The sequence below is a fragment of the Culex quinquefasciatus genome, chromosome 2 (assembly GCF_015732765.1).
Source record: "Culex quinquefasciatus strain JHB chromosome 2, VPISU_Cqui_1.0_pri_paternal, whole genome shotgun sequence".
Classification (NCBI taxonomy): domain Eukaryota; kingdom Metazoa; phylum Arthropoda; class Insecta; order Diptera; family Culicidae; genus Culex; species Culex quinquefasciatus.
Window position 1 is genome coordinate 34634723 of NC_051862.1, and position 26895 is coordinate 34661617.

At 41.9% G+C, this 26895-nt stretch overlaps 2 protein-coding genes, 1 long non-coding RNA gene and 1 pseudogene across 6 annotated transcripts; 2 read left to right on the forward strand and 2 right to left on the reverse strand.

Annotated features, from left to right (window-relative positions):
* The first annotated feature begins 1622 nt into the window (after positions 1–1622).
* On the forward strand, positions 1623–21873 carry LOC6044479 (F-box/WD repeat-containing protein 4). 3 transcript variants are annotated; one of them, XM_038256293.1, is made up of 4 exons: positions 1623–1689; positions 14698–15545; positions 15601–16034; positions 21844–21873. In XM_038256293.1, the coding sequence occupies exons 2-4, from the start codon at positions 14752–14754 to the stop codon at positions 21846–21848; spliced, it is 1233 nt and encodes a 410-aa protein (XP_038112221.1). In that variant the 5' UTR covers positions 1623–1689; positions 14698–14751; the 3' UTR covers positions 21849–21873. The 3 variants fall into 3 exon arrangements, with proteins under 3 accessions (XP_038112221.1, XP_038112220.1, XP_038112222.1); XM_038256292.1 differs by lacking the exon at positions 21844–21873 and having other exon boundaries at positions 15601–16523; XM_038256294.1 differs by lacking the exons at positions 1623–1689; positions 21844–21873 and having other exon boundaries at positions 13935–15545; positions 15601–16523.
* LOC119767519 lies at positions 4858–6615 on the forward strand (annotated as a pseudogene).
* On the reverse strand, positions 16015–26859 carry LOC6034189 (vacuolar protein-sorting-associated protein 36). 2 transcript variants are annotated; one of them, XM_038256295.1, is made up of 4 exons: positions 26649–26859; positions 22275–22955; positions 21849–22213; positions 16015–16039 (listed from the first exon to the last, which is right to left on the reverse strand). In XM_038256295.1, exons 1-4 carry the CDS (start codon positions 26742–26744, stop codon positions 16033–16035), a joined length of 1149 nt encoding a protein of 382 aa, XP_038112223.1. In that variant the 5' UTR covers positions 26745–26859; the 3' UTR covers positions 16015–16032. The 2 variants fall into 2 exon arrangements, with proteins under 2 accessions (XP_038112223.1, XP_001844544.2); XM_001844492.2 differs by lacking the exon at positions 16015–16039 and having other exon boundaries at positions 21784–22213.
* LOC119767520 lies at positions 20838–21063 on the reverse strand. Its single transcript, XR_005277565.1, has 2 exons — positions 20972–21063; positions 20838–20921 (listed from the first exon to the last, which is right to left on the reverse strand). It is a non-coding gene; the product is annotated as an uncharacterized LOC119767520 (long non-coding RNA).
* Positions 26860–26895: the final 36 nt, after the last annotated feature.

The window sequence follows — 26895 nt, forward strand, 5'->3', positions numbered from 1 at the left end:
ATTTTCAGAGGCGTTACGTTTTTCAATGACAGTTTTCTTTGTCAGAAATTCAAAACATTACTCAATCCGACTCAATCAGTTGAAAATTGATATTTTTTAGGTTGCTTTCGAACTGTTATCTGTTTTCCGGTAAATATTGGATAAGGCGTTTCCCGAGCCGCAGGGCATCTTAACGTCTTGGAAAAAACAACGCTGAAAGCATGCAAATGGGAAAGTTGCTAGCACAGGTTTGCGTACATCAAAAGTGGCTGATTAATTGCATGATTGAAATGCTACCGAGAGGTCAATTCCGAGTAGGTGTTGTTATCGATTCGCAGTCCATCTTTCAATCCACTCTTAAAAGTGCCATCGCTCAAGTTCCAAATTCTATTGATTTGTGATGTATTGCGTTTGTGTTCTCGGCCTTGGAGGGGAGAAGAGGAGGTGATGTGAACAACTTTTGATGATTTAATCAGTTTTCTTGCTATCAAAAACCCCGCAGCTCCAAAAAAACATGTCCCGCGCATTATATATTGCCTCCTTTCGGTTTTCATTTGAAAATAAGAAACAATTCCCATAATATAAATTAAATTTATAGCCGTTAACAATTTTATTAGCCATATTATATTCAAACATTTAAAAAAAACACATACAATTTTTTACACAATCCGAGCCTGGCGGATTTCCTCCTTCAGTTAAACAAAACACTTCTTCAAAGCCGACTTTCCGACGGCCCCGAGACGAGGTCAGTTTGCCCGGCGGATTATCTCTCTCGCCAAAACAGGACCCCTCGATCGGTTCGTCGAAATTGTTTTGCAAAACGAAACGAGAGCGAGAACAAAACCAATGTTTTGAATGCAGGTGTGGCGCTGTCAGATGTCAAATGATGTATTAACTGCTAAAATTAATTTATAAAGGCCAATGTCACGCCCCTCGAACGAGAGTCAGTTTGACAGGAAATTATTTTTAATTGTTGACTACTAGATTTAATTCAAATATTCGTTCAAAAACATAACGCCTGAAAAAAAATATAACGCCTGCTACCCTTAGGAAAATCCAACAACATCAACCGTAACGCAACCACAAAATTCGATGACATTTGTTCGGACTGCGTCCTCTGAATTACTCTGTGGCTTTAGTACCCAATTTGCAGTTCCATTCGAATTAGCAAGCCCGCTCTGTAATTTTATTTGTCTCTGTGGTATAGAGTTATCTACGTGCGCATGTATTGCGTGTACGTACACGAAAAAAAGTGAGGTTAAATTTTGTACCAGCCAGCAAAACAAATGGTGTGCTAGTGTGTGTGAGATCGGGCTTAGATAGCTCTATAGAGCTATCTAAGCCCCATCTCACGCACACTAGCTTACCATTTGTTTTTGCTGGCGGGTACAAATTTTAACCTAAAAACCCTTCGTGTACAAACACGCAATACATGCGCACGTAGATAACTCTATCGAGCTGTCAAATCGCAACATGGAGTTAAACTTTCTGTGCAGTTGCTGTGAAGCTTACCAAGGCTTTTCAAAAAGTTTAACTCCATGTTGCACGCACACACTCTCACTTTTAATTTCTCGATACCCTCGAGAAACGCTCATCAATCATCTTCATTTTTTCAATTTTTTCAATGATATAAACACCAATGACGACGAACTGATGATTGTGTTTTGTTTTGAACAGTGACTGAAGTTGCATGTGCTGATGTGAAATTAACATTCTAGAGTACTTTTTCAAAAGGTCCTATGCGCCAAAAGTAAACAAACTGAGTTATACAATGCATGACGTTCTGCATATCCGAAACTACACTATCCTCAAACCCGATTTCTTCTAAGTATTTAATTTTTAAAATTATTAGCGAAATGCAAAATAACCTATGAGCATTCTCTTAAATTTTCATACAAAATAATTTACGTCGTTTTACCTCTCAGTGTCCTATGTGCATTCAGTAAAATGATGCACATACGACAATAACAAATCGACCTATGTACAATTTTAAATATATTTCAATCATTATGCACATACGCTAATATAATAACGACGTATGTACGCATTTTATTGAATAATTATATCCATATATCTTTTTAAAAATAATGTTTGCCTAGGTTCCGGTTAACGTGTAGACGTCAGCTGTAAGAGAGTATGAAATGTTTCAATGCCTGACACAGCAAAAGAGAAGAGCAAAATTTAACCAATGAGCTCTCTCTCCTGAATCTGGCGGATACGACTCCCAGCATGACATACCAAAACAACTCATAAAACAGCATAAAATATGTTTTTTGTTTTGGTTGATAGGATCCCGGACAGATCATTGTTGTGGACTGTCTGAGTTTTTAAAGAAAAGTGTCGGAGGGCGAAGGATTGTGGCAACAAAAAAATACGGTAAGTAGGGTGGAAAATTACCGTGATTCCCAAAGATGATTCCAGGACCATGGGATCGGCTCCGAAAGGCGTCCCTGTGCAAGAGGGCGAATATTTGTTTGGCCTTTCGGGTTGGGTTTGCCGGTACCGTGGCCATTATTTGGCTTTCCGGATGGGTTTTCTCGGTTCCGTGGCTATCTGGAAGGTGTCCCTGTCCAAAAGGGAGGATGCTTTTTGGCCGCCCGGATAGATTTTGTCTGTTCCGTGGCCATCCGGATGGCCAAAAAGCATCATCCCTCTTGCACAGAGAAGCCATCCGGATGGCCACGGAACCGACCAAAAAACATCCGGAAGGCCAGAAAACATCCCGCCTTTTGGCCAGGGACGACTTCGGATGGCCACGGTACCGGTTAACACATTTCAGGAGGGAAATGTTATGCTGTTAAATTTAATAAACCTTAACCTTAAACTACTTTTTCATCACCCGCAGCACTGCTTTACGGTACCTGGTCCCCCGACAACGACCAACCAAGCGGCGGCGGACGTGGTACGGAGGACGCTTCTAGAAACCCTAAAAAAGAGCGCGCCATCCGCTTCGTGGTCATGGTCTGTCAGAGAACCTCAAGACGAACGTCGAGTACATTAAGATTGCCGGAACCCGGGCGGATCGGCTATCAACAACTTCGCCAACGGCAAACTCATAATTACGCACGCAGATGCAGGTCGTCTGGGCCGCTTGGGACAACGTGTCCGAGAATCCAAAAATGCACGAGCTGCTGAGACTAGTGTTTCTGAGGCCACCGGAGTGGGCGGAAACATAGAGGTTGCGGCGGTTAAGGGGTTACATACATGAGCAATTCTCTACGAAATCGGTCTTTTTTCTTCAATTTTAATTTTTGTATTTTTTAATCCGGCTGAAACTTTTTTGGTGCCTTCGGTATGCCCAAAGAAGCCATTTTGCATCATTAGTTTGTCCATATAATTTTCCATACAAATTCGGCAGCTGTCCATACAAAAATGATGTATGAAAATTCAAAAATCTGTATCTTTTGAAGGAATTTTTGATCGATTTGGTGTCTTCGGCAAAGTTGTAGGTATGGATACGGACTACACTGGAAAAAATAATACACGGTAAAAAAATTTGGTGATTTTTTATTTAACTTTTATCACTAAAACTTGATTTACAAAAAACACTATTTTTAATTTTTTTATTTTTTGATATGTTTTAGAAGACATAAAATGCCAACTTTTCAGAAATTTCCAGGTTGTGCAAAAATCACTGACCGAGTTATGAATTTTTAATCAATACTGATTTTTCAAAAATCGAAATTTTGGTCGTAAAATTTTCAACTTCATTTTTCGATGTAAAATCAAATTTGCAATCAAAAGTACTTTACTAAAATTTTGATAAAGTGCACCGTTTTCAAGTTATAGCCATATTTAAGTGACTTTTTGAAAATAGTCGCAGTTTTCATTTTTAAATTAGTGCACATGTTTGCCCAGTTTTGAAAAAATATTTTTGAAAAGCTGAGAAAATTCTCTATATTTTGCTTATTCGGACTATGTTGATACGACCTTTAGTTGCTGAGATATTGCAATGCAAAGGTTTAAAAACAGGAAAATTGATGTTTTCTAAGTTTCACCCAAACAACCCACCATTTTCTATCGTCAATATCTCAGCAACTAATGGTCCGATTTTCAATGTTAATATATGAAACAATTGTGAAATTTTCCGATCTTTTCGAAAAAAATATTTTTGGAGTTTTCAAATCAAGACAAACATTTTAAAAGGGCGTAATATTGAATGTTTGCCAAATGTTTGTTTTGTGAAATGTTAGTCTTGATTTGAAAATTCCAAAAATATTTTTTTCGAAGAGATCGGAAAATTTCACAAATGTTTCATATATTAACATTGAAAATCGGACCATTAGTTGCTGAGATATTGACGATAGAAAATGGTGGGTTGTTTGGGTGAAACTTAGAAAACATCAATTTTCCTGTTTTTAAACCTTTGCATTGCAATATCTCAGCAACTAAAGGTCGTATCAACAAAGTCCAAATAAGCAAAATATAGAGAATTTTCTCAGCTTTTCAAAAATATTTTTTCAAAACTGGGCAAACATGTGCACTAATTTAAAAATGAAAACTGCGACTATTTTCAAAAAGTCACTTAAATATGGCTATAACTTGAAAACGGTGCACTTTATCAAAATTTCAGTAAAGTACTTTTTGATTGCAAATTTGATTTTACATCGAAAAATGAAGTTGAAAAATTTTTACGACCAAAATTTCGATTTTTTGAAAAAATCAGTATTGATTAAAAAATTCATAACTCGGTCAGTGATTTTTTGCACAACCTGGAAATTTCTGAAAAGTTGGCATTTTATGCCTTCTAAAACATATCAAAAAATAAAAAAAATTAAAAATAGTGTTTTTTTCGAGGGGAATGTCACTCCGCGATAACACACGAAAACGCAAAAAAACTGGCTCGAAAAGCATCAACGCTACTCATCGTGCCGAGTTTTCACATAACGCCACCTTAAAGCAAGTTATCGCAAGTTAACGCGCGTTAAAGCGAGTTAAAGCGATCAGTTTCTGCTCGACTTTTGAACCAGGGAAATTTATCTTGCAACCTTGCCGTCGAGCAGTTTTTGGTCATGTTTGGCAACTCGGTAATTGTTTTTGTTTTTTCATGCAGTTTTGACAGATAGAAACATTCAAAGCAAACTTTGCTTTTTTTGTCAATGGCCAGAAAAATTGCTCCGCAGGAGAAAAGTTTCCGGGTAATTTTGTTGTTTAGCAGTGATTTTAATTATGATTTTTATTGTTGTTTGTGATTGTTATCTTTCCCCAGCGAATCACCGAAACGTTTGCCGAGGAGGAGAAGGGGGAAATAGCCCGGCTATCCTCGTTTGCGGGGGCAATCGCGATCGGCGACCTGGTCAAGAGCACACTCGGCCCGAAGGGAAAGGACATTATTCTGGTGGCGCACGGCCGCAGCGCCGGATAGGTTGAGGTCACCATCGACGGAGCGACGATTCTGAAGGCGGTCGGCGTAAAAAATCCGGCGGCGAAGATCCTCGAGGACATGAGTCGCTTCTTTGACAACGAGGTTGGTGATAGAACGACTTCCGCGACGGTGCTGGCGTCGGAGTTGCTGCGTGAGCCGGAAAAGCTGAACGAACAAATGTTGCACCCGCAGACGATTATCGCCGGGTGGAGAGCGTCCACGCAGGCGGCACGTCCGGTGCTGATTGTCGTAGCTCAGGACAATTCGAAGGATGCAGAAAAGTTCATGGAAGAATTTGATGAACATTGCCTGGACGACGCTCAGCTCGTAGATTCGGTCCCAGCAAAAGTAGTACTTGGCCAAGCTGGTCGTCGATGCCGTGAAGCGGTTGAAGTGATCCGGGAAATTGACCGCGATTCAGCGCATAAAAAAGACCGGTGGTTGCTTTGAGAAGTCGTTTCTGAACGAGAGTTTCCTGTTGGACAAGCGCGGTGTGCAGTGCACCAGTCGAAACGCATCGAGAACGCAAAGATCTTGATCGCCAACACGCCAATGGACACGGTCAAGTTCAAGGTTATTGCATAGAGCATCAAGATGGATTCGATAGCTAAGATTGCCGAGCTGGAGGTCACCGAGTAGGACAAAATTAAGGACATGGTGACAACCCGGACCAACCCGGTTCGTCTCAATCAGATCTGGCAGGTCATGATCGGTGAGGACACGCTGCTGCGCTTCGAGAGTTCCCTTAGGAGGATCTGTACCGTCGTAATCCGTGGGACAACCCAGCAGATCACCGACGAAGCGGATCGTTCGCTGCACGACGCCCTTTGCATGCTGGCCGCTACCGTCAAAGAGGTCCGTATCGTGTACGGCGGAGGTTGCCCCAAAACGCTGATGGCCTGTGCCGTGTTCAAACTGGCCGCGGAAACGACTGGTAAGAAATCGATGGCCATTGGAAGCGTTCGGTAGCGCTCTGCTCCAGCTGCGGATGAGGATCGCCGACAACGAAGGGTATGAATCCGTTTGTAACGCTTAGCTAAACGAAGAGTACCTGATGCGGCTAACGATCAGCGACGACGATGAGCGCAGCATAATTGGAGGACGCAGACGGACCCCGAAAGCATTGAAACACTGGATGAGGAAGAAGTGAACGTGGATTTGGAATGCCTTCCGGAAGACGATCGGCACAAGCTGGAGGCGCAATACATTTATTTTTATTTAATACATAACTTTCATCGCTAAATAAATATATGAAAATATATATTTAAAAATTCAAATATGATTAAATGATTTCACAATTTTCTCTCCTCGCACATTCCATCCGGAAGCTGCTAACTCGCTTAAGCCGGATCAGCAAGTGTTCAGCCAGGTTTGTGATGGCGTTAGATGCTGTTGTTTTGAAAGGGTATCGTGCAACCTTGTAGGAGGGTTGATTGTGTTTTGCAGGATCGTCCTGGTCCACTTTTCGCTTCTTGAACTTGTTGACAGGTGCCTATCGATGAATGCATCCGTGTATGGTCCATCATCACGTTGTACGTGGAACACATTAAATCCCTCGCTGTCCGGATCAAAGTGAAGCGTCCCTTCTGGATGTTGCCTGTGTTGGCCGTACGGTGCGAAGCCCACTGGGCAGACGCGCTGTCAAGCGTTGGCAGCAGTTGCTGTCACCTGCGAGTGACGTTTATTGACATTACACATTTCCGTTTTTACACTCGATCATTCGCACATTAGACTTTGTAAAACCTAGACGCTAAATACATAAAGGTAAAACTGTGGTTCCCCGATTTACTTTAACATCACGCGACTATTCCACTGCCGAACCGCTGCCAACAGGTTATGGGCCCAGATAGTTCAAGTTAAGTCGGGAAGTTTTGTGCGCTTTGGAGTTCGCTCCCGAGGAATCTTCATCTCCCGTGACCGCGTGGTCACTGCCTGTTCCTGCGATGGCGGAGGCTGTGAAGTTCAACGTTGCCAAGCTCGGCAACGGCAATTACCCGTCCTGGAAGTTCCGGATGGAGATGCTGCTCGTCCGCGAGGAGCTGTTTTACGTCATCTGCGATCCACGGGACGATCCCGTCACGGAAGCGTGGACAAAGGACGACCGGAAGGCCCGCGCAACTCTTGGCCTGTGCGTGGAGGAGAGCCAATTCGGGCTCATCAAGGGCAAGGCCACCGCGAAGGAGATGTGGGAAAGTCTTCAAGAGTACCACGAGAAGCACTCCGTTTCGTCGCGCGTGTTGCTGCTGAAGAAGCTGTGCAGCAAGAATTTGCAAGAAAATGGCGACATGGAAGCACACCTGCAGGACATTGAGGTTATGTTCGACCGCCTGCAAGGTGCCGATCTCAAGCTGGACAAGGATTTGAAGGTCGCGCTGCTGCTGCGAACACTGCCGGACTCCTACAACGGTCTTGTCGTGGCCCTGGAGAGCCGCCCAGATGCCGATCTGACCCTGGACTTTGTCAAATCCCGGCTGCTCGATGAGCACCAGAAGCGGCTGGAGCGGGGGAACATTGCCGGCGGCAGTAAGCTGCTGAAGACGGTGGCATCCAAGCCCGGAGAGAAGACCTGTTTCTTTTGCAAGAAACCTGGCCACTTCCGTAAAAACTGCCGGAAGTACCAGGCGAGCCTGAAGGGCGACTCCGGCGAGACCAGACACCAGTACGCACCAAGGGCGAAGAAGGCGGCGGAAGCATCTCCGTTGCTGTTTTGGACGAAGGTGGAAACCGCATCGGCGAGGATGGTGGATGCTGAGCAGGCGGTACGCTGCTCGGTGAGCGGCGCTTCTTCGCTGTGGTACGTGGACAGTGGTGCATCCCAGCACATGACCTGCAACAAAAACTTCTTTACGGAGCTGACGGAGGACGTGCAGATCGGAATCACCTTGGCGAACGGCAACACAACTCATTCGCAAGGTATGGGACGTGGCCTGCTACGCTGCGTTGACGACGAAGGACGAGAAAGACAGATCCAAGTACAAAACGTTTTGTATGTACCCGAACTCGAGGGTAGTCTGCTCTCTGTAAGCACGATCGTAAACAATCATTTTGTTGTATCCTTCACCGCGCGCGGCTGCAAAGTGCTCGACGAAAGTGGCGCTGTGGCTGCTGTCGCTGACCTGGTCGGCGGAATGTACGTGCTCAAGACGAACGAGAAATCGATGGTGTCGGCCACCGCCCGGCACACGGAGTTTTGTCCCCACACCTGGCATCGTCGGTTTGGTCACCGCGACATCGACGTCATCGATCAGATCAGGAGGAACGACCTGGCAACACACATGAAAGTGATCGACTGTGGGCTGCAAAGTGTGTGTGAGTGCTGCCTCGAGTGCAAGTTGTCCCGCAAATCGTTCCCCAAAGTGGCTGAAAACCGTGCAAAAAGTGTGCTGGACCTGGTGCACACGGACGTTTGTGGACCGTTTCAAAACGTCACGCCGGGAGCGAACAAATCGGAAGTTGTCAACAAAATCATCGAGTTCGTCCGCCTCGTGGAGAACCAGATGGGGAAGAAGCCACGGGTGATACGGTCGGACAACGGCGGCGAGTACGCGACCAAGGCGCTGGAGGAGTTCTACGCGGCAGAGGGGATCAAAGCCGAGTACACCTGTCCCTACTCCCCGCAGCAGAACGGTGTCGCTGAGCGCAAGAACCGTTACCTCCAGGAGATGGCGCTTTGTATGCTGCACGACGCAGGCCTGCCGAAGCTGTACTGGGGCGAGGCCGTGATGACCGCAACGTTCCTGCAGAACCGACTCCCTTCTCGATCGATTGGCTGTTCACCGTACGAAAAGCTCTTCAACAAGAAGCCCGCGGTGAAGGACCTGAAAGTGTTCGGCTCGGAAGCGTTTGTTTACATTCCGGCCGAAAGGAGGAGAAAGTTCGAGAACAGGGCGCGGAAGCTGATCTTCATCGGTTACTGCACGCAGAACAAGGCCTACCGTTTCCTCGACCGTAAGACCGGTCGGATCATCGTCAGCCGGGACGCGCAGTTCCTGGAGTTGGGCGCTGAAATCGGAGAAGAAAGTGCAAGTGACAAAACGTCAACAAATGACGTGGAAGTTGTGATCGGAGAAAAAGTTGAAAAAGTGCGCGAAGAGCTTCAAGCTCCGGAAGACCAAGACGACTCGGATGATAGTTTCTACGACCCGGAGGAAGACGCAAGTGAAGAAGCTGCTGAGGAATCGGCGGCATCTGGCGGTTCTGCGGAACCCGCTGGACCAAGTGCTGCTGGAGAGCCGGCGGCGTCGGCGCAGAACGGTGCTGATGGTAATCGGCATTCGCAACGAAGCAATTTTGGTGTCCCGCCGCAGCATCTCAACGATTTCGTGGTCGGACTGGCCGCGCAGTGCAGCGATGAACCCGGAACCTACCGTGAAGCAATCGCTGGCCCCGAGAAGAAACAGTGGTTGGCCGCCATGAAGGAAGAACTCCGATCGCTCGAAGAGAACAACACCTGGTCGCTCGTGACGCCCCCCGCCGGTTGCGAACCGATCGGCTCTCGATGGGTGTTCAAGAAGAAAGAAGACGCGGAAGGGAAAGTGGTGCGCTTCAAAGCGAGATTAGTGGCACAAGGGTTTTCCCAAAAGTTCGGTCGCGACTTCGATCAAGTGTTTGCGCCAGTGGCGATGCAATCCACATTTCGTGTTTTGCTCTCGATCGCCAGCCAGAAGAAGATGAACGTGTACCATGTTGATGTGAAAACGGCGTATTTGTATGGTACCCTCGAAGAAGAAATCTTTATGCGACAACCCCCTGGTTTTGTTGTCCCTGGCCAAGAAAAGTGTGTGTGCAAGCTCAATCGAAGTATTTACGGCTTGAAACAGGCCGCGCGAGTGTGGAACAGCACCATCAAGGACTTTCTGATTGCTATCGATTTTGTGCAATCGTCGTCCGATGCTTGCTTGTACATGAAGAAGTTGAGCGATCGTGAGTGGATGTACCTTTTGATCTATGTCGATGACATGGTGATTGTGTGCCGCGAGAAGAACCAGATGCTACGCGTCGAGGAGGAGCTCAAGAAACGGTTCCGGATCACATCCCTGGGGCCGGTGCATCTCTTTCTCGGAATCGCTGTGAACCAGGACCCCGACGGCGTGTACTCGATCAACCAATCGTCTTTCATCCGTAAAATTGCCAAACAGTACGGGCTTGACGAGTCGAAGAAGTCGAAAATTCCGATGGACACCGGCTACTACAAGTTCGCCGAGAAGTCGGAAGTGCTGCCGAACAACACCGAGTACCACAGCCTGGTCGGATCGCTGCTGTACGTGTCCACAAACACCAGACCGGACATCGCAGCGAGCGTGAGTATCCTGAGCCGGAAGATCCAGAGTCCGTCACAGGCGGATTGGACTGAGCTGAAAAGGGTAGTGCGCTACCTCGTCGGAACAGCAGACCATCGTCTGCAACTCGGAACATCAGAAGCAGACCGGATGTCGGCGCTGGAAGGTTTTTGCGACGCAGATTGGGCCAGTGACACGTCCGATCGAAAGTCGAACAGCGGATTTGTGTTTCGATTCGGAGAAGCGACGATCAGCTGGGCCAGCCGAAAGCAAACCTGCGTATCAACGTCAACGATGGAGGCGGAATACGTGGCCCTGGCGGAAGCAGTCCAAGAGGTCGTGTGGCTACGGCGTCTGCTGGCAGAGCTCGGCGAAAAGCAGCAAACACCAACAACAATCTTCGAAGACAACAAGAGCTGCCTGGACTTTGTCGCGCTGGAGCGGCAGAATCGCAGATCGAAGCATATCGACACAAAGTTCCACTACATTAAGGACGCTGCTACTTCTGGTCAAATAATCCTGCGCTACTGCACCACCACCGACATGCTGGCGGACATCATGACCAAACCGCTTGGAGCTGTTCAAGTTGCGAAGTTCGTCGGGATGCTGGGACTCAAGGCTGGAGGATCTGGCCACCGCTAGACATCGAGGAGGAGTGTTGGCCGTACGGTGCGAAGCCCACTGGGCAGACGCGCTGTCAAGCGTTGGCAGCAGTTGCTGTCACCTGCGAGTGACGTTTATTGACATTACACATTTCCGTTTTTACACTCGATCATTCGCACATTAGACTTTGTAAAACCTAGACGCTAAATACATAAAGGTAAAACTGTGGTTCCCCGATTTACTTTAACATCACGCGACTATTCCACTGCCGAACCGCTGCCAACAGCCTGACCCGCATTTCACACGACACGTACGACGAAACCTTCCTCAATGTGCTCTCCACCTTCTTCACGCTCCGCCACGAACGAAACTTTCTTTTTGACCTTCCCTGACGCCTTCGCTTCTACCTTCCTCCATAAACTCTTCAAGTGCTCCTGCGCCTTCCACTGGAATGGAATGATGGAACCTTTCCGGGTGTGGTCCATCACGACGTTGCACCGGGTGCAAACCAACTTCCCCGAAACCGCATCCAGGTGGTTGCGTGTCTCCTTCGGCTATTAGCGCTCTAGGTCCTTGCAGGTCGTATTAACGGCGGCTTTGGCGAATTTGTTCAGGTACTTAACCTTTAGATGGAAGGTGGAAGATGATGAAAAAGAAGGCTCTACATCATTTTCGTGGTCGTCGCAGTTCTCCGGTGACGGGAACCGGTCTAAAATTCCGATGGCAGACGATCGGTTCCAGCAAAACAAACTGCTCGATTGATTTGACAACGAGAACTGTCATATGCGTTTGAGAGTTCTCGCTGTCAAAAAAATCGAGCAGTCTGATGCGTGAAAGCAACAAAATTAAGGTAAGGTAAGGTAAGGTAAGCCAAAAAGCAAGTTATCGCGGTTAACGCGAGTTAAAGCAACATAAAGCGGAAAAGCAAAAGATAGTGCTGCGAAGGTTAGAGAAGGGAGCTTTATCGCTCGGTGAACGCAGGAGTGACGTCCCCCTCGGTTTTTTTGTAAATCAAGTTTTAGTGATAAAAAGTTAAATAAAAAAATCACCAAATTTTTTTTACCGTGTATTATTTTTTTCCAGTGTAGTCCGTATCCATACCTACAACTTTGCCGAAGACACCAAATCGATCAAAAAAATTCCTTCAAAAGATACAGATTTTTGAATTTTCATACATCATTTTTGTATGGACAGCTGCCGAATTTGTATGGAAAATTATATGGACAAACTAATGATGCAAAATGGCTTCTTTGGGCATACCGAAGGCACCAAAAAAGTTTCAGTCGGATTAAAAAATACAAAAAAAATCGAATGACCGAAATCCTAGAGAACTGCTCACATGTAGAAAATCACAAAATGTCATATTACAGATTTTTTTTTGAATCCACTAAAAGATGATTAGGAATATTTTTTTTTGTGTATATTTCGGCAGTGATACAACCAAATGTCTTCAAATATGTTTTGATAATAGATGAAAATGTGTATTTTAATGCCCTGATAACAGTTTTTTAATAAAATTAAGTGTGTGCTCACACCAACCTCTGACTTTTTTATCGATTTACATGTATGTAACAAAGGCTCTGCAGAAGCGCTCCGATCACGACGTGTTGTTCCTGACTACGCAGGGTATCGTCCAGCTGGAGCAGCGTCACCGTAACGGAATACGCGGTCGCATGGCGGCCGTGCACGATCTGTCAGTACTACGCCGTGGTTTTCAGTTCCAGCATGGACACTACGACAAGTGCGTCGCGGCTTCGTCGTCGTGATGATCTTTTCTCACAGCCAGCCATAAACGAACTGGTTTTACGGAGGAATTGGCTGCTAATCTGAGCGAACTTACCTCGCTGAAGAATCGCTTGTGACTCTTCGCGCTTGACAGGTCCTAATAGCTGCTCATCAGCCAGCTTAAGAACTACGTCACAACCAGATAAAGTCCATCTGTCTGTCTAAGAGCACGAAAACCATCTTGGATATTCCGCACGACTACCTTTCGACCTTTCTACGACTACTCGTTTCTACCTTTCTTATCGTGCAGTCTGCAATGCAATGCTGGATTACGTCCATTGGGCGTACTCGTCCTATGATATGACCTGCCTGCAGCATCTGGAGCTGTCCGGCAAAGTCCCGCTGATGAACTGCCAACAGCACGTTACGAGTGTTTTTCTTCTGTGCCTCTGTTTTTTTGTGACCCGATGTTTTCCGTTTTTCCAGACTCCTCCCAAACGGTATCAAGTCGGCAACCTAACCGACTCGTTCATGTACCTGGCAGTTTAGCGGCGTTCGATTCATACGAGCACTTTACCCAGTACTCGGATGAGATCCTGGACTTGCTCGGGGACATGACTTCGAGGCGCGCGATTCGGACCGCCGCATAAGCATCTCGATCAACGCAATTGATTCCAGTTTTGTGCGACTTGCGCTCTTCAAGTCCCAAGCTGACCTCACCCCTCGGCCAAGCAACAGCCGTAGAACCCGTTCGGAGATCCAACCCCTGAGATCGGAATAATTCTTTGGCGAAGAGCAAGGTTCTCAGGGCCGCTCCTGAATCAACATCTTGCATCCTTCGTTAGGCCGTAGGCGTCATCCATAAAGTACGTCACGCTGTAAGGGGGTGGAGAGTTGTCGCAAGTGTGACAAGGGAGAGGGGGTACGTGAGACTGTGACGTGATAATCGGACATGGTAATAATCCGTGACGTGGTAATCACTTTGGGGCATAAAAGTTGTGCGCATGCAGTGCTGCTGGGGGGCTATCGGAACACTTGTTTATAAGTGTTAAATAATATGTTTACACTACTTGGGCCAAAAACTTTCAAAAACGAAAGATTAAAAAATGTATTATGTGCGCTCACAGCTCGATAGGCGGATAAGACAATTTACCATGTCAAATTATCCTATGCGCCAAAGTAAACAATATTGATTGTTTACATTGGCGCATTGGTTAATTTGGCATCGTAAATTATCCTACCCGCCACCCATCTGACAGAATGCTCATTGGTAAATAACGGCTTCTCTCTCCTCTCACGCGCTGGAGGCATTGAAATATTTCATGCTCTTCATCAGCTGATGCCTACACGTTGCGAGAGGGTTGGAAATACATTATTATTACAAAAGTTTAGTTTTTGTTTAAATCGAGATTTAAATTTTATTTGATAAAGTTTTATGTGCAATGCCACATGAATATAGTCCAATGCCAATGTCTTATGTGCAAAAATTGTTCTATGAAACGTGTCCTATGTGCACTCACAGGTTGTATGAACCAAATTGCGTCAAAACTAAGCGTAATCTTGTCTTTTATATAATCCCGAGATGTACACTTGAAAAGCATTACTCTAGACCCATTTGGGCGTTTTCAGAATCGAAAAATACCCAAACGTGTTTGAATGGGATTTAAAAATGTGCACCAAAACTTTATCATCAAATTTCTCAGATTGAGGTTTTTGCACATAGGACCTTTTGAAAAAGTACTCTAGCATTAATTTATTCAAAAAGTTATTTTAAATGTGAACGATCAGAACATCAAAATCATGGCGAAAGAATCCCTCCAATTCACCGACCTGGACGAGGACTCGCTGGTGCACATTTTCTCCTTCCTCAACCTGGAAGATCTGGACCGTCTGGCCCGCGTTTGCCACCGGTTCTACATCGTCATCACGGTACATCTGTATTCCCGGCTGAGCGCCCGCCTGCTTCAAACCGGCCACCAGCCGAAAGCCGCCCACTGTCCCAGCCGGAACGTGATCGAGTTTGACTTTCGGCGACGCATCAGCTTGTTCGAGAACTGGCGCTATGGACGGTACGCGGAGAATCAGTTCTTCCAGCATAGGATGTTGTACTTTTCGCAGATTATGCTGGAGAAGCGCTGGCTTTACATGAGTCATCGTGGGCAGTTGAGGGTACACAAGAGGACTGCGGAGAGGGGGTTGTTGAGGGTGAAGCCGAGTTGGACGGTGGGGGCGGAGAGACAATCGGATATCAATTGGATGGTGAAGAAGGGCGAGGTGATCTTTGCTGGGCGGGCCGATGGGAGTGGGTTTGTGTACGACTGCCGGAAGCGACGGTACAGCAAGCAGGTGCTGGCGGATGATATCGTGACGGCGGTTGACTTTGAGGGGGAGTTGTTTGTGAGCACGGGTAAGTCGAGTTCGACGTGCTTTTGGACGGGGTTGGTGGAAGATGGGCAGTATGCGCTGGAGAGGAAGCTTGAAGTGGCGGACGCGTACCAAACGATAAAGCTTAGTCCGGACGGAGGGAGCAGGTTGGCGGCGGGGAAGTACCACGATCGTGCCAAGAGCGCCTTACGGTTGATAGATGTGGAAAGGTTTGTGTTTTTAACACTGTTTGAAATGATGATGCCAACAAGGACTTTCTTTCAGAGGTTTCTCAACAGTCCTGAACTCACCGTCCCGTGCCGTTTATCACCTGCTGTGGAAGGATTCGTGCACAATTCTAACGGGAAACTTTGACACAACGATGCGACTGGTCGACACGCGAACTGCCCAAGACGAAGCGATCTGGAGTGACCCCTACGACGCGTCCGTTTACTGCCTGGACTATGACGGAGCTTACGGAGTGCTCTGCGGCATGAAGCAGCACTTCCGGGTGAACCTGTACGATCTACGAGCACCCCGCCGCTGCGTCCAGATGTACTTTTCGCCCCGGAAAACGACCAACTATTCGCCGGTGTACAGCCTGGCCGCGGATTCGAGCCAACTGTTCATCGTGACCGATCACGATCTGCGAGTGCTCAATTTTGACGCCGACCATGCCGAAAGCAAAGACTTTACGCACGATCTGGACCGGTGGTTTTATTGACATGGTGTCGATTTCTGGAAAAGTCAGGGAAAACCTGGAATTGTCAGGGAATTTTATTTGACCTGGAAAAGTCAGGGAAAGTCAGGGAATTTTATGCTGGGTCAGGGAATTTCGATGATCTTAAAAATATTACTACAAAATTTCATTTCTATTTAAAAAATCGCCTTTGATGATGTATTTGAAAAAAAAAAAATGCTTAAGAAAAGGGTCACGACGAAAAGCGCGTAAATTGTTTGCAATGTTTAGGTTTAAAAATTAAATAATTTGGATTTGATTTGGATTTCCGTTCAACTGAAAAATACAAATTACTAGCGCACACAGGGTAGGACAATATGAGGCAGTTGCTTTACCATCCTCAGAGATTTGTTCTAAAATTGGTTGTTTGCTTAGCATGCTTAGGGACCATAGAGAAAATCATACATTTTGTCAGAAAAATTGAATGATTTAAAAAAATCCAAAGTTAAAAAATTCGAACACTTGAAAATAAAAAAAAATCTAAAATTCTAAAGCATAAACATTCTAAATTTTTAAAATTTTGATGTTCTGATATTTTGGAATTGTTGATTTCTTAATTTTTTAAATTCTTATTCTAAAATTCTAACAAAAATTGTAAGGCTAGAAAATTTTCCAAAATTTCACTTAAGTATTCGTAATCTAAATTCTTATTTTTCTCAAAATTAAACTGGACTATGATTTAAAAATGATCCAAAGTAGTCTAAATTTGTGTAATCTAAAATGTAAGCAAAATAGTGATGGTGAAATGTAATTAAAAATTGAAGAATTAAATTCAAGAATTAAAGAAACAAAACAAAAATTTATGGAAAAAACTGGGTATTTACGGACTACACTCAACTTATTTTTAAACATACTGACTCTGAATATTTAATTTCTTTAAAGTTTTGAGTAATGTTTTTTATCCTTATTTATTGTTCTTTTATACTGGATACATTTAATTTTAATCTTGTGAATCATAATCATTTTTCAAACTTTTCCTGAAGATACAGACATTTGGATTAACAAAAATTATTATTGGGCATGTTCCAGTGGGTGTACTGTGCTTCTTTCCCAAATATGAGCTTGATTGGATGTAACAGAAGCTTCTCCGCCTTTGAATTTTAGATGGGATTCAACCAGAAGAAATATATTTTTTTAATTTGAACATTCTTGAAGAAAAATAAAAAACCCAAAACATTCAAAAATTACAGCTCCAACTTTCAAAATTGGATTATTCAGAAATTAGGAAAAAATAGTATTAAAAACCCAAAATAAATAAATTCATATTAAAAAAGAAATTAAAAGATCAAAATCAAAAATTAAAAAAATCTGGAAACAAAAATCAAAGATATTAATATAAAATAAAAATAAAATAAGAACAATCAAGAGAACAAAAAAATATTATTTTAAAATTCTTAAATTCTTAAATTCTTAAATTCTTAAATTGTTAAATTGTTAAATTGTTAAATTCTTCAATTCTTCAATTCTTAAATTCTTAAATTCTTAAATTCTTAAATTCTTAAATTCCTAAATTCTTAAATTCTTAAATTCTTAAATTCTTAAATTCTTAAATTCTTAAATTCTTAAATTCTTAAATTCTTAAATTCTTAAATTCTTAAGTTCTTAAATTCTTAAATTCTTAAATTCTTAAATTCCTAAATACTTAAATTCTTAAATTCTTAAATTCTTGAATTCTTAAATTCTTAAATTCTTATATTCTTAAATTCTTATATTCTTAAATTCTTAAATTCTTAAATTCTCATATTAAATTCTTCTAAAATTTTAAGAAGAAGATGTAGGAAAATTTGTTTCGATTTTTCTAAGCTACGCTTTGGTAAGATCATCGAGTATGAACTGTATCTTAAATTTAAAACCTCAAGAACGAGAATCTATTACAATTTTAAAATTTTATTATATTTTTATTAAGATTTCATTGAGTTTTTAGATCTAAATTTCAAAATGTTGTAATTTTTGATTTTTTTCAACAAAATGTTTGTTTTGGCTTTTTCCTCTAGTTTACCTAATCTTATCAAAAATACATTTTCAGCGTTTTAAGATTCTGCGTTCTGAGATTACAAAATTGAATTTATTATGAAACTCTTTTGTCTGTTTGTCGCAAAATTATTTTTCTTAAATGTTGCGGATTTTGCACGGATTGGGTTTTGGGATGGCGCGGATTTTTTTTATTTCTCCTTAACAACTCTGAATAAAAGAATTTGAGAGTTCAAGAATTTATAAAATATGGTCTCTTCGGAAGAGTTGTTTCCAGCATCCGAGATTTCATAGGGATTGTACAACTACATTTTACATATTTTCCCCAAACAACATTCAAGGGGTTACAAGGAGAATTTCCGTGGCCAGATCGAGCTTAAATTTGGAATCTATTCCAAAACACCCAAAAATCAGAGTTTGATAAATAATGACTTTTTGAAAAGCTCGTGTTGAGATTAGGTAGAGTCAGCGTCACTGAATTTCTTTGAGCAAATCTGGGCAACCGTGTTTAGTTGGTGATTAGCTAAAACTTTATTTAATTCATTAGTTGGATACAATCATAGTAGAAGCTTTACTTACAATTTTACAGTATGCGAATTACTTTTTAACCAACTTCTACGTTAATTCTCAAATGGCATCGGCTTGGCCGGATCTTTGTCGTACTTGTGATTTCTGGTCGTTTCTTTTGCCTTTCTATCGATCTTCTTTTTCCTACTTTTTACTTCTCCTTTCTACATTTCCAATAGTTGGTAATGCCCTTAAGAAAGATTTGTTCCCACTCGGCTAAACCTGTAGTGGAACGTTATTCTCGTCGCAACATTCTCCCCCCGGTAATACGACCTGATCAGAGGAGTGTTACAAAGAAACTTATTTGCTAGAGAATAATTATTGAACAAGCGTCTTGTTCCCATATACACACCACCCTAATGCACAGCTGAAAGCTATTGGTTCTCCTACTTTCCCTGCACGCACTTCTGTTGGTGCTGTTAGGTGTGTGTTGGTCAGTCCAATCAGTAGGCGCGGCCTAGCATGTTGGTAACCTTTTATATCTGTTTCCCTCAAGTGACAAAATGTTTGCTTCAATTTCTTTGCACTAATGCTTTGCTTAGGCATGCAAAGTTTCGTTTGAGTATGTACGTTAAACAATGAATATTTTTTGGTTTCATTGATACCCGAGATTTGAAAACCCATGGTCCGAGAATTGGTATTCTGAGCTTTCGTCCCATCCACCCACTGCATACTGAAGTCTTCAACTGGACCGTCAAGCTGTAACTCTTCAGCTAGACTGCTTTCCACCATCGTCGCTGTTGATCCCTCGTCGATAAACGCATACGTGTCCACTGTCTTAGATTTCCCGTACAATCGTACCGGAACATATTTCAGACCAGCAGAAATCTCCGTTTTCGACGACGTGAAACATGCTCCAGATGTCGAAGGTGGATTCTGCAGCGCTGTATGCAGTAGTCGATGATGTTTCAGACCGCATCCCTCAATTCCACAAGCTGTAGCGGTCTTGCAGGGCCACGGCAGATGTCTGTTCAGGCAGCTAGGCACAGCTGCGCTCTGTTTACGTTGTCCCAGCGTTCACTGACCGGCATTGTTTTGAACACTGCACAGTACTGAGACCGATGTCCGTTTTCGTCACAGATTAGACATCGATTATTCCTCTCTCGGCGGCTCAATCGCGAATCCACCTCCGGTACTTGATCTCTTGCTGCGTCACTTTCACAACAATGAGCATCCTCGCGTTCTAGGGTATCTCACGAGTTACAGTGGTGACCATTGTGGAGGTAACTTGGCTGGCTGCTACGACGATCTCGTACATGAAGGCACTGAAGCTCGCAATGTTCACCACACCAAGAAGTTGTTTGTGAGTGGCCCATCTTAGTTTCATATGTGTTGGTAATTTAGAAACCATCTCTTGCAGCAGACATGGGTTGTTTAGATGGTCGTGAAGTCCAGCAGCCACAATATGATCTGCCAAGTTTTGCACTGCTAGCCCAAAATGTATTAGTGAGTTGAGGTCCTCACTTTCAGGGGCTTGTATGCGGCGAATTTGTGATAGTAAAGTTGATATCAACAAATCTGGCCTACCGAACAGTAACTTCAAGGTGGAGATCACTTGAGGAACACACTTCGGCAGCAGAAGCTTACTACTCACAGACTGGAGAGCTGGACCTTCGAGGCAACGCTGTAACCGAATCAAATTTTAAACGTTGCTGAAACCACAGGCTTCCGTGGAGTTGTTGTAGCTGCTAATAAATATCGGCCAGTCTTCGGGTCTACCACTAAACTTGGGCAAATCAGATGGGATGACCTGACGCGCAAACATCTGTTGAAGATGATCCTCAGTGTGTACTTTTGTTGGCGATTGCTGAACAGCATACAACCTGGTAAACTCGTCTCTCAGCGCTGCGCATAACATCTGGGCTTCCCGACCGATGATGTCGAAGAAAAAGTGTCCACCAGAGTTTTAGTTTTCCCTTGTATCGTGTCCAACTGAGTTTGTAGAACAGCGAACTTCTTCCGCAAATTCCTCTTTTCCACAACAATCTCTTCCTCCAGCTTCCGTAGGTCCAGAACAGTGAGCATCAGCGGTCCATATTGACACATTACGGCGGAACATTCCTCGCAGAACCATTCCGGGTTAGGTGTGGAATTGTTCCTACTCAAGCAGCCTGCATGGTAGCGTGAATCACACTGCAAACACGTAAGAAAATCTGCACGATTTGCCAGCACCGGTTCGTTGCACTTTTTGCAGTTGAACTCCATCGTTGAGTTGCAAATTCCGCAGGAGTTTGTAAAATTTTTTAGTGTTGAGATTAGGTAGAGTCAGCGTCACTGAATTTCTTTGAGCAAATCTGGGCAACCGTGTTTAGTTGGTGATTAGCTAAAACTTTATTTAATTCATTAGTTGGATACAATCATAGTAGAAGCTTTACTTACAATTTTACAGTATGCGAATTACTTTTTAACCAACTTCTACGTTAATTCTCAAATGGCATCGGCTTGGCCGGATCTTTGTCGTACTTGTGATTTCTGGTCGTTTCTTTTGCCTTTCTATCGATCTTCTTTTTCCTACTTTTTACTTCTCCTTTCTACATTTCCAATAGTTGGTAATGCCCTTAAGAAAGATTTGTTCCCACTCGGCTAAACCTGTAGTGGAACGTTATTCTCGTCGCAACAGCTCGAGCAGGTTGCATTTTGTTTTTATTTTTATAAAATGTATTGATCGTGTGAATGATCGTCTATAGGTTCTTCTCAAGGTAGAAACATTTTTTTTTTTTTAATTTTACTGCATTTTTTTTTATTTTTCAAGAAGATGTTTTCCAGAAAACCGTTTACTTTAAATACAATCCTTGTTGAAAAAGACCTAGATCTTTTTAAAACCGTAAACATTTACTTGAAAAAATTTAATTTAATTGTACATTTTCTTATTTTTACAGTGTTGTTTTAATCTTTCTTAAGGTTCTACAAAATTACCTTTTTTTTAGTTTTTGTCTCCAAAACCTTTAGTTTTTTTTATAAATTTTATGGTTGCTCATTTTGGATGTTCGATTAGAAAAAAAAATGATTGACAAAATAAAAAAAAGTTTTTAAGTTTTTGCAGAATTCATGGTTAAAAAATCAAAATAAAAAAGTCGTTGATTTTTTTTAATATCTTAAATTTGCAATATTCAAAAAGGAAAATGCATGAAACCATAAAAACGCTCCAAACAATATGTTAGTAAAATATAGAAAATAAAAAAAATTGGTGGTCTGGAGAGGTCAGGGAAAAGTCAGGGAATTTTATTTTGGGATTTGGATCGACACCATGAATTGAAGAAATAAATTTGGATAAAAGCGAAGACCTTCTATGGATTCGTCGCGGCACAGTTTGCCGAGGTTCTCGGCCGTCAGCAGCCGCTCGTTGGCTAGCAGTAGAGAAATTCCCACGGCGCGCGCCAACTCGTCGGCGCTGATCGAGGTGAGTTTTTCCACCAGCTCGACCGTTTCCTGCGATACCAATTCGTCGTCGTGGTTGTCCAACTGAAGAACCATCGTTCCGCTGGGAAACTGTCGTAACTTGATTGGTCCAAGCAGGAGTTTGCACGCTTCGAGGAGGTCCTCCGGTGAAAGGAGCTCCAAACCACGTGCTCGGTTCACGCGACAATAGGCGTCTGCCAGGGACATCATGCCACCAGATTCCTAAAAAAAAACAATTCAAAGTTTAAATTAAATCATTCATCAACCAGTCCCGAACCCTCACCGTAATCGGATCCAACAGCATCTCGCACAACTGCTGCGACAGCTTCATAAAATACTCCGAATTGCTCCTTGTCCCGTCCCTCGTCACCGGATCGTCAATTCCCAAACTCATCAAGTACGACTTGAACCGCACCGTTTCGTCCTCGGAAATGTCCCCCTGCCGTTCCCGAATCTTCGTGCTGACCACCTTCGAAATCGCCACCATATCCTTCGCCATCTCCATCAGCTTCCCCAGATCCTTAAACGCCAAACTTATATTCTCGTCCGTTTGCTTCTGCTTCTGGGCCATGTTCCGCTCGATTCCCATAATCCCCGTCCTCAGCACCCGTTTCGCCGGTTCCGATTTCTCGCCCTCCTCACTAACAGCCCAAATTTTCGCGGCCACCGTCTCATGCAACGCCTGCACAAACCCCGCATCCACCCCATTCTTCCCACTCAGCTTCACAAACTGCGCCACACTGTGGTCCATCGGGCCGGGGGCCTTGTCCGGCAGCGGCCCGGCCAGCCGCAGGATGATTCGCTTTTTGCGGCCAAACAGCATCGAGCTGGCTTCCTCCTCACCAAACGATTGCACGTACCGGAGGCGCAACGAGAGGGCGTTTCCGCCGCGGGCGATCTCGCCGTTGCGGCCCCACAGCAACCGGTGGCTCGTCAGGACGACCTCGCCGTCGTCGTAGCTGGTCTGGGATTGGAAGAAAACATGTATTTGAATTTAATTAAATTTTGCAAAAAAAAAAAAAACAGAAGAAAGAAAAAAGTTGAAATAGTTGTAGTTTTGTCAAGCTCTGGTTTGATAATTTTGAATAAATTTACCACTCAAATTTTGCTTATTTAAAATTACAAACCTCACCGTCATCGCCAAAAAAAAAATTGTTATGTCAAGCATTAATTTGGTGATTTTAAATCAATCCATCACTTAATTTTTGAGTCACTAAACTATTTGAAATCTATGAAATTTTATATTTTTTTGATATTCTAATCTAGTATTCTAATTTATTTTAAATTAAAAAAAACGGAATTTTAAGAGTTTCTCATTTTTTTCAAATTATTTTTTATTGGAACTAAAGAGTTAAAAAGTTCAAATATTGATTATCTTTATTAAAATTTTTGAAATTTTTTTCATGTAAAAAAATCAGTTTTTAATTTAAAAATTAGCATTTTACAATTATGAAATTTTTAAAACTTTTGAAATTTTAGAAATTTTTAAAATTCTTAAAAATTATGAATTTATGAAATGTTTTATTTTTTTGAAATTGTAAAGTTGTAATTTTGTCAAGTTTTGATTTGATAATTTTTATAGAATCCATCGCTTGAATGGAGAGTCACTTTATTCTTTAAAAACGTAACTTAATCCACCTTTAGGTGGTAGGTACCTTCCTCTCATTTATAGAGTGATTACAATCCCCTAAAGTGTCCACATGGTTTATGGATCTCCCCTAACATGATCGCAGCACCTAAGAGATCCTAATAAAAATAAGTGACGAGTAAAAAAAAAGACTTTTTGTCAAAATTATACAAACACCGCCTTTCAGGAAAATGGCATCCCTCTACAAGGCTTTTTCGTGGCAATCAGGCGGGACCATTTGAGGTTATGTAAATTCAGACTATTTTTTAAACTGCTTGTAATTTTAGATAGGTAAGTCAGATCTTGGAAATTCTTAATCCTCAAGAAAGGTCTTCTCATATGCTTTCTAAAAATATATAACATGTGAGGGTTTCATGAAAAAACCACCCTTTTTGCCATAATTTTAATTTAATATGAAACAGTCTTTTTAACATAACTTTTTAAATACATGATAAAACTGCATGCATTTAAATAGGAACTTAGGGGACGTTAAGACGAATCGATTAAAACAATTCCGGCCAAAATCGGTTGAGCCTGTGACAAGATATTCCAGTGACATTGATTTGGTACACATGTCTACATACAGCCAAGCACACAGACATTTGCTCAGCTGGTGATTCTGAGTCGATATGTACAAATGAAGGCAGGTCTAAGAGGTTTAACTAAAAAGTTCGTTTTTCGAGTGATTTTATAGCCTTTCCTCAGTAAAGTGAGGAAAGCAAAACTCTGAAATTTTTATTGTTTTTATGTGTTTTGGATATTCTGATTGATTTATTTTTTTAATTAAAAAATTTAAAATTCTTAAATTTCAAAAAATATAAAATTTTACATACTTAAGACATTTTGTGTTTTTTCTTGAAGTTTTGAATTATTTCAAGCTTAAATTTTGTTTAAATGTAAAAAAAATGTTTTGAAATTTCTAAAAAAAATATTTTTTAAAAATCTTACAATTATTCAACATAAGTTACTTTTTTATAAATATTTTGGGCTTTTGAATTATTTAACGTTTTTAACAATTTAAACATGTAAAAGATCTAAAATTCCCACAAAATTTGATTTTTTGAAAAGTTTTAAGCTTCTGAAATTGTAAATTTCTTACTTTTTCAAGTATTTTAAATTGGCCCATCACTTTAATTTGGAGTCGCTAAACTGTTTAAAATCATTGATATTTTTAAAATCTTATATTTATTAAACTTTTGAAAACTTTCGGTATTTTTGAAATGCTTGAAATTTCCCAATTTTACAATATTCGGATTTACTTTTTGAATTATTAAAAGCTTTTTAAATTTGGCAATTTTAAAATGTTTAAAACTTTTAAAATGGCTGAAATATTTATATTGTTGAAATCTTGAAATTCGAATAATTAATCTTTGAATTTTATTTAAAAAAAAATACACTTTAATTATTTTTTTTTATTGTTTAAAACTTTCTTTAAATTTTGTTTTGCTTCGAGATTTCAACCAATCAGAAGGTAGGTCGAGAATAGGTACAAAGAAAGTAGTATTATAGGAGCAGTATACTCAAAATAGGGGCAAAAAATGTTTTACATTTTCGGACTTATACAGCGATAATAAGTATTTTTTTAAAATGTGATTAAGTACGAGTATTAGCATTACAAAACCAACTCATTCATCTAATAGCGGTATACGCACTTCGGAAGGAACCGGTCAAGAAAAAAATCAAATGGGCAGCAGCGGCAGCGCAAGCAAGTCAGAGAGGGTGAAGAAAAGCCCCAAGAAATCGCTCCCTCTCCTTTATTCTGCTGTTTGTAAAGCTGTTTCTTGAACCCTTTCCTTCCGATCTGCATACTAGCCTAATATTAGCAAAGCTGTCTACAGCAGCCTTTGAGAATACACTCAAATCTCGATGGTTTGACACCAATTGTTGTCAAACGAACGGGGTCACTTTTTACACGGAGTTCATACAAACTACCAAACGCTTGTTTTGATAGTGTGCGTGAGCGCCATGTAAAAAGTGACAGTTCTTCACTTTTTTAGTTTGACTTTGACCAATCAACGGGGTGTCAAATGTCAAAGTGTCAAACAAAAAAGTGACCAACCACCACCGGGGGTTGAGTTTATAAAATTTAAAGTGCACTCGGCTTAGTAGGCCCAAAATATCGACAAATACCCTATTAACATTTTCTAAGTTTTTACATTCTTGTTTTTCGTTTTTTCAGATTTCTAACTTATTTTAAATTTGTTTAAATTTCTGAAATAAAAAAAATGCTATTTAAATTATTTAAATTGTAGCTTTTTTGAATTTTTGAATTAGCGTTAGCGTTTCGAAAATTTCGAGTCTTTTGAATTATAAAATGTATTTGAAATTAATGAAACTTTTGAAATTTCTGAAGTTTTTATAGCTTTTGAATTTTATTTATCACTTTTCCTTTATTTTTATTTTTTTTTTAACTTGAGCTTCGATTATCCAGTCGGCCTGGGTTCGATCCCAGAAGGTCCCGGTGGCAAATTTTGAGACGATATTTGTCTGATCACGCCTTCCGTCGGACGGGAAGTAAATGTTGGCCCCGGACTAACCTAAAAAAGGTTAGGTCGTTAGCTCAGTCCAGGTGTAGGAGTCGTCTCCCTGGGTCCTGTCCCGGTGGAGTCGCTGGTAGGCAGTTGGACTAACAATCCAAAGGTCGTCAGTTCGAATCCCGGGGTGGATGGAAGCTAAGGTATAAAAAGAGGTTTGCAATTGCCTCAACAATCAAGCCTTCGGATACCTAGTTTCGAGTAGGAATCTCGCAATCGAGAACGCCAAGGCAATGCTGTAGAGCGAATAATTTGATTTTTGATTCGATTATCCGCATTATCCGAAGGATTGTATATATAACTTCAGATAATCGAATCATGAACTAAAAAAAGTAATTAGAAATAAATAATCATTTCAACATGTAAACGATGATTTGGTATTTTGATGTTGTTTGGCATATTTGCCGAACTCCACTATTTAAACAAAGTTATTTTGCAAAAGTTTTGAGGTTTTGAGATTAATCTAGTTCAACTTTAACAAAATTATAACACTCACCTTTTCGTCACCATCGTACAGCTTTACGTTGCGGTCCTTGGCCACAAACGACTCATTTTCCGCCAACCGAGCCTGGCAGTACTCAAATCTGTTCATTGCCGAACAGAATCGTCGAGAAATTCAAAAGTTTTTCACTAAAAATTGAAATTTTCTGGCGCAGAACACGCAAAATTTCCTGACTCCAAAACGAAAACAATCCATAAATGCAAAACAGTCATCGATTGTCATCATCGAACCAGCTGATTCG

Bases quoted from the DNA above. Each gene is read 5' to 3' on its own strand.
- LOC6044479 (XM_038256293.1), top strand. From the start codon at position 14,752: ATGGCGAAAGAATCCCTCCAATTCACCGACCTGGACGAGGACTCGCTG. The intron at 15,546-15,600 runs GTTTGTGTTTTT...ACTTTCTTTCAG, and splicing joins CGGTTGATAGATGTGGAAAG to AGGTTTCTCAACAGTCCTGA.
- LOC6034189 (XM_001844492.2), bottom strand. From the start codon at position 26,744: ATGAACAGATTTGAGTACTGCCAGGCTCGGTTGGCGGAAAATGAGTCG. The intron at 22,956-26,648 runs GTGAGTGTTATA...TTCCAATCCCAG, and splicing joins TGTACGATGGTGACGAAAAG to ACCAGCTACGACGACGGCGA. The intron at 22,214-22,274 runs GTGAGGGTTCGG...GTTTTTTTTTAG, and splicing joins TGCTGTTGGATCCGATTACG to GAATCTGGTGGCATGATGTC.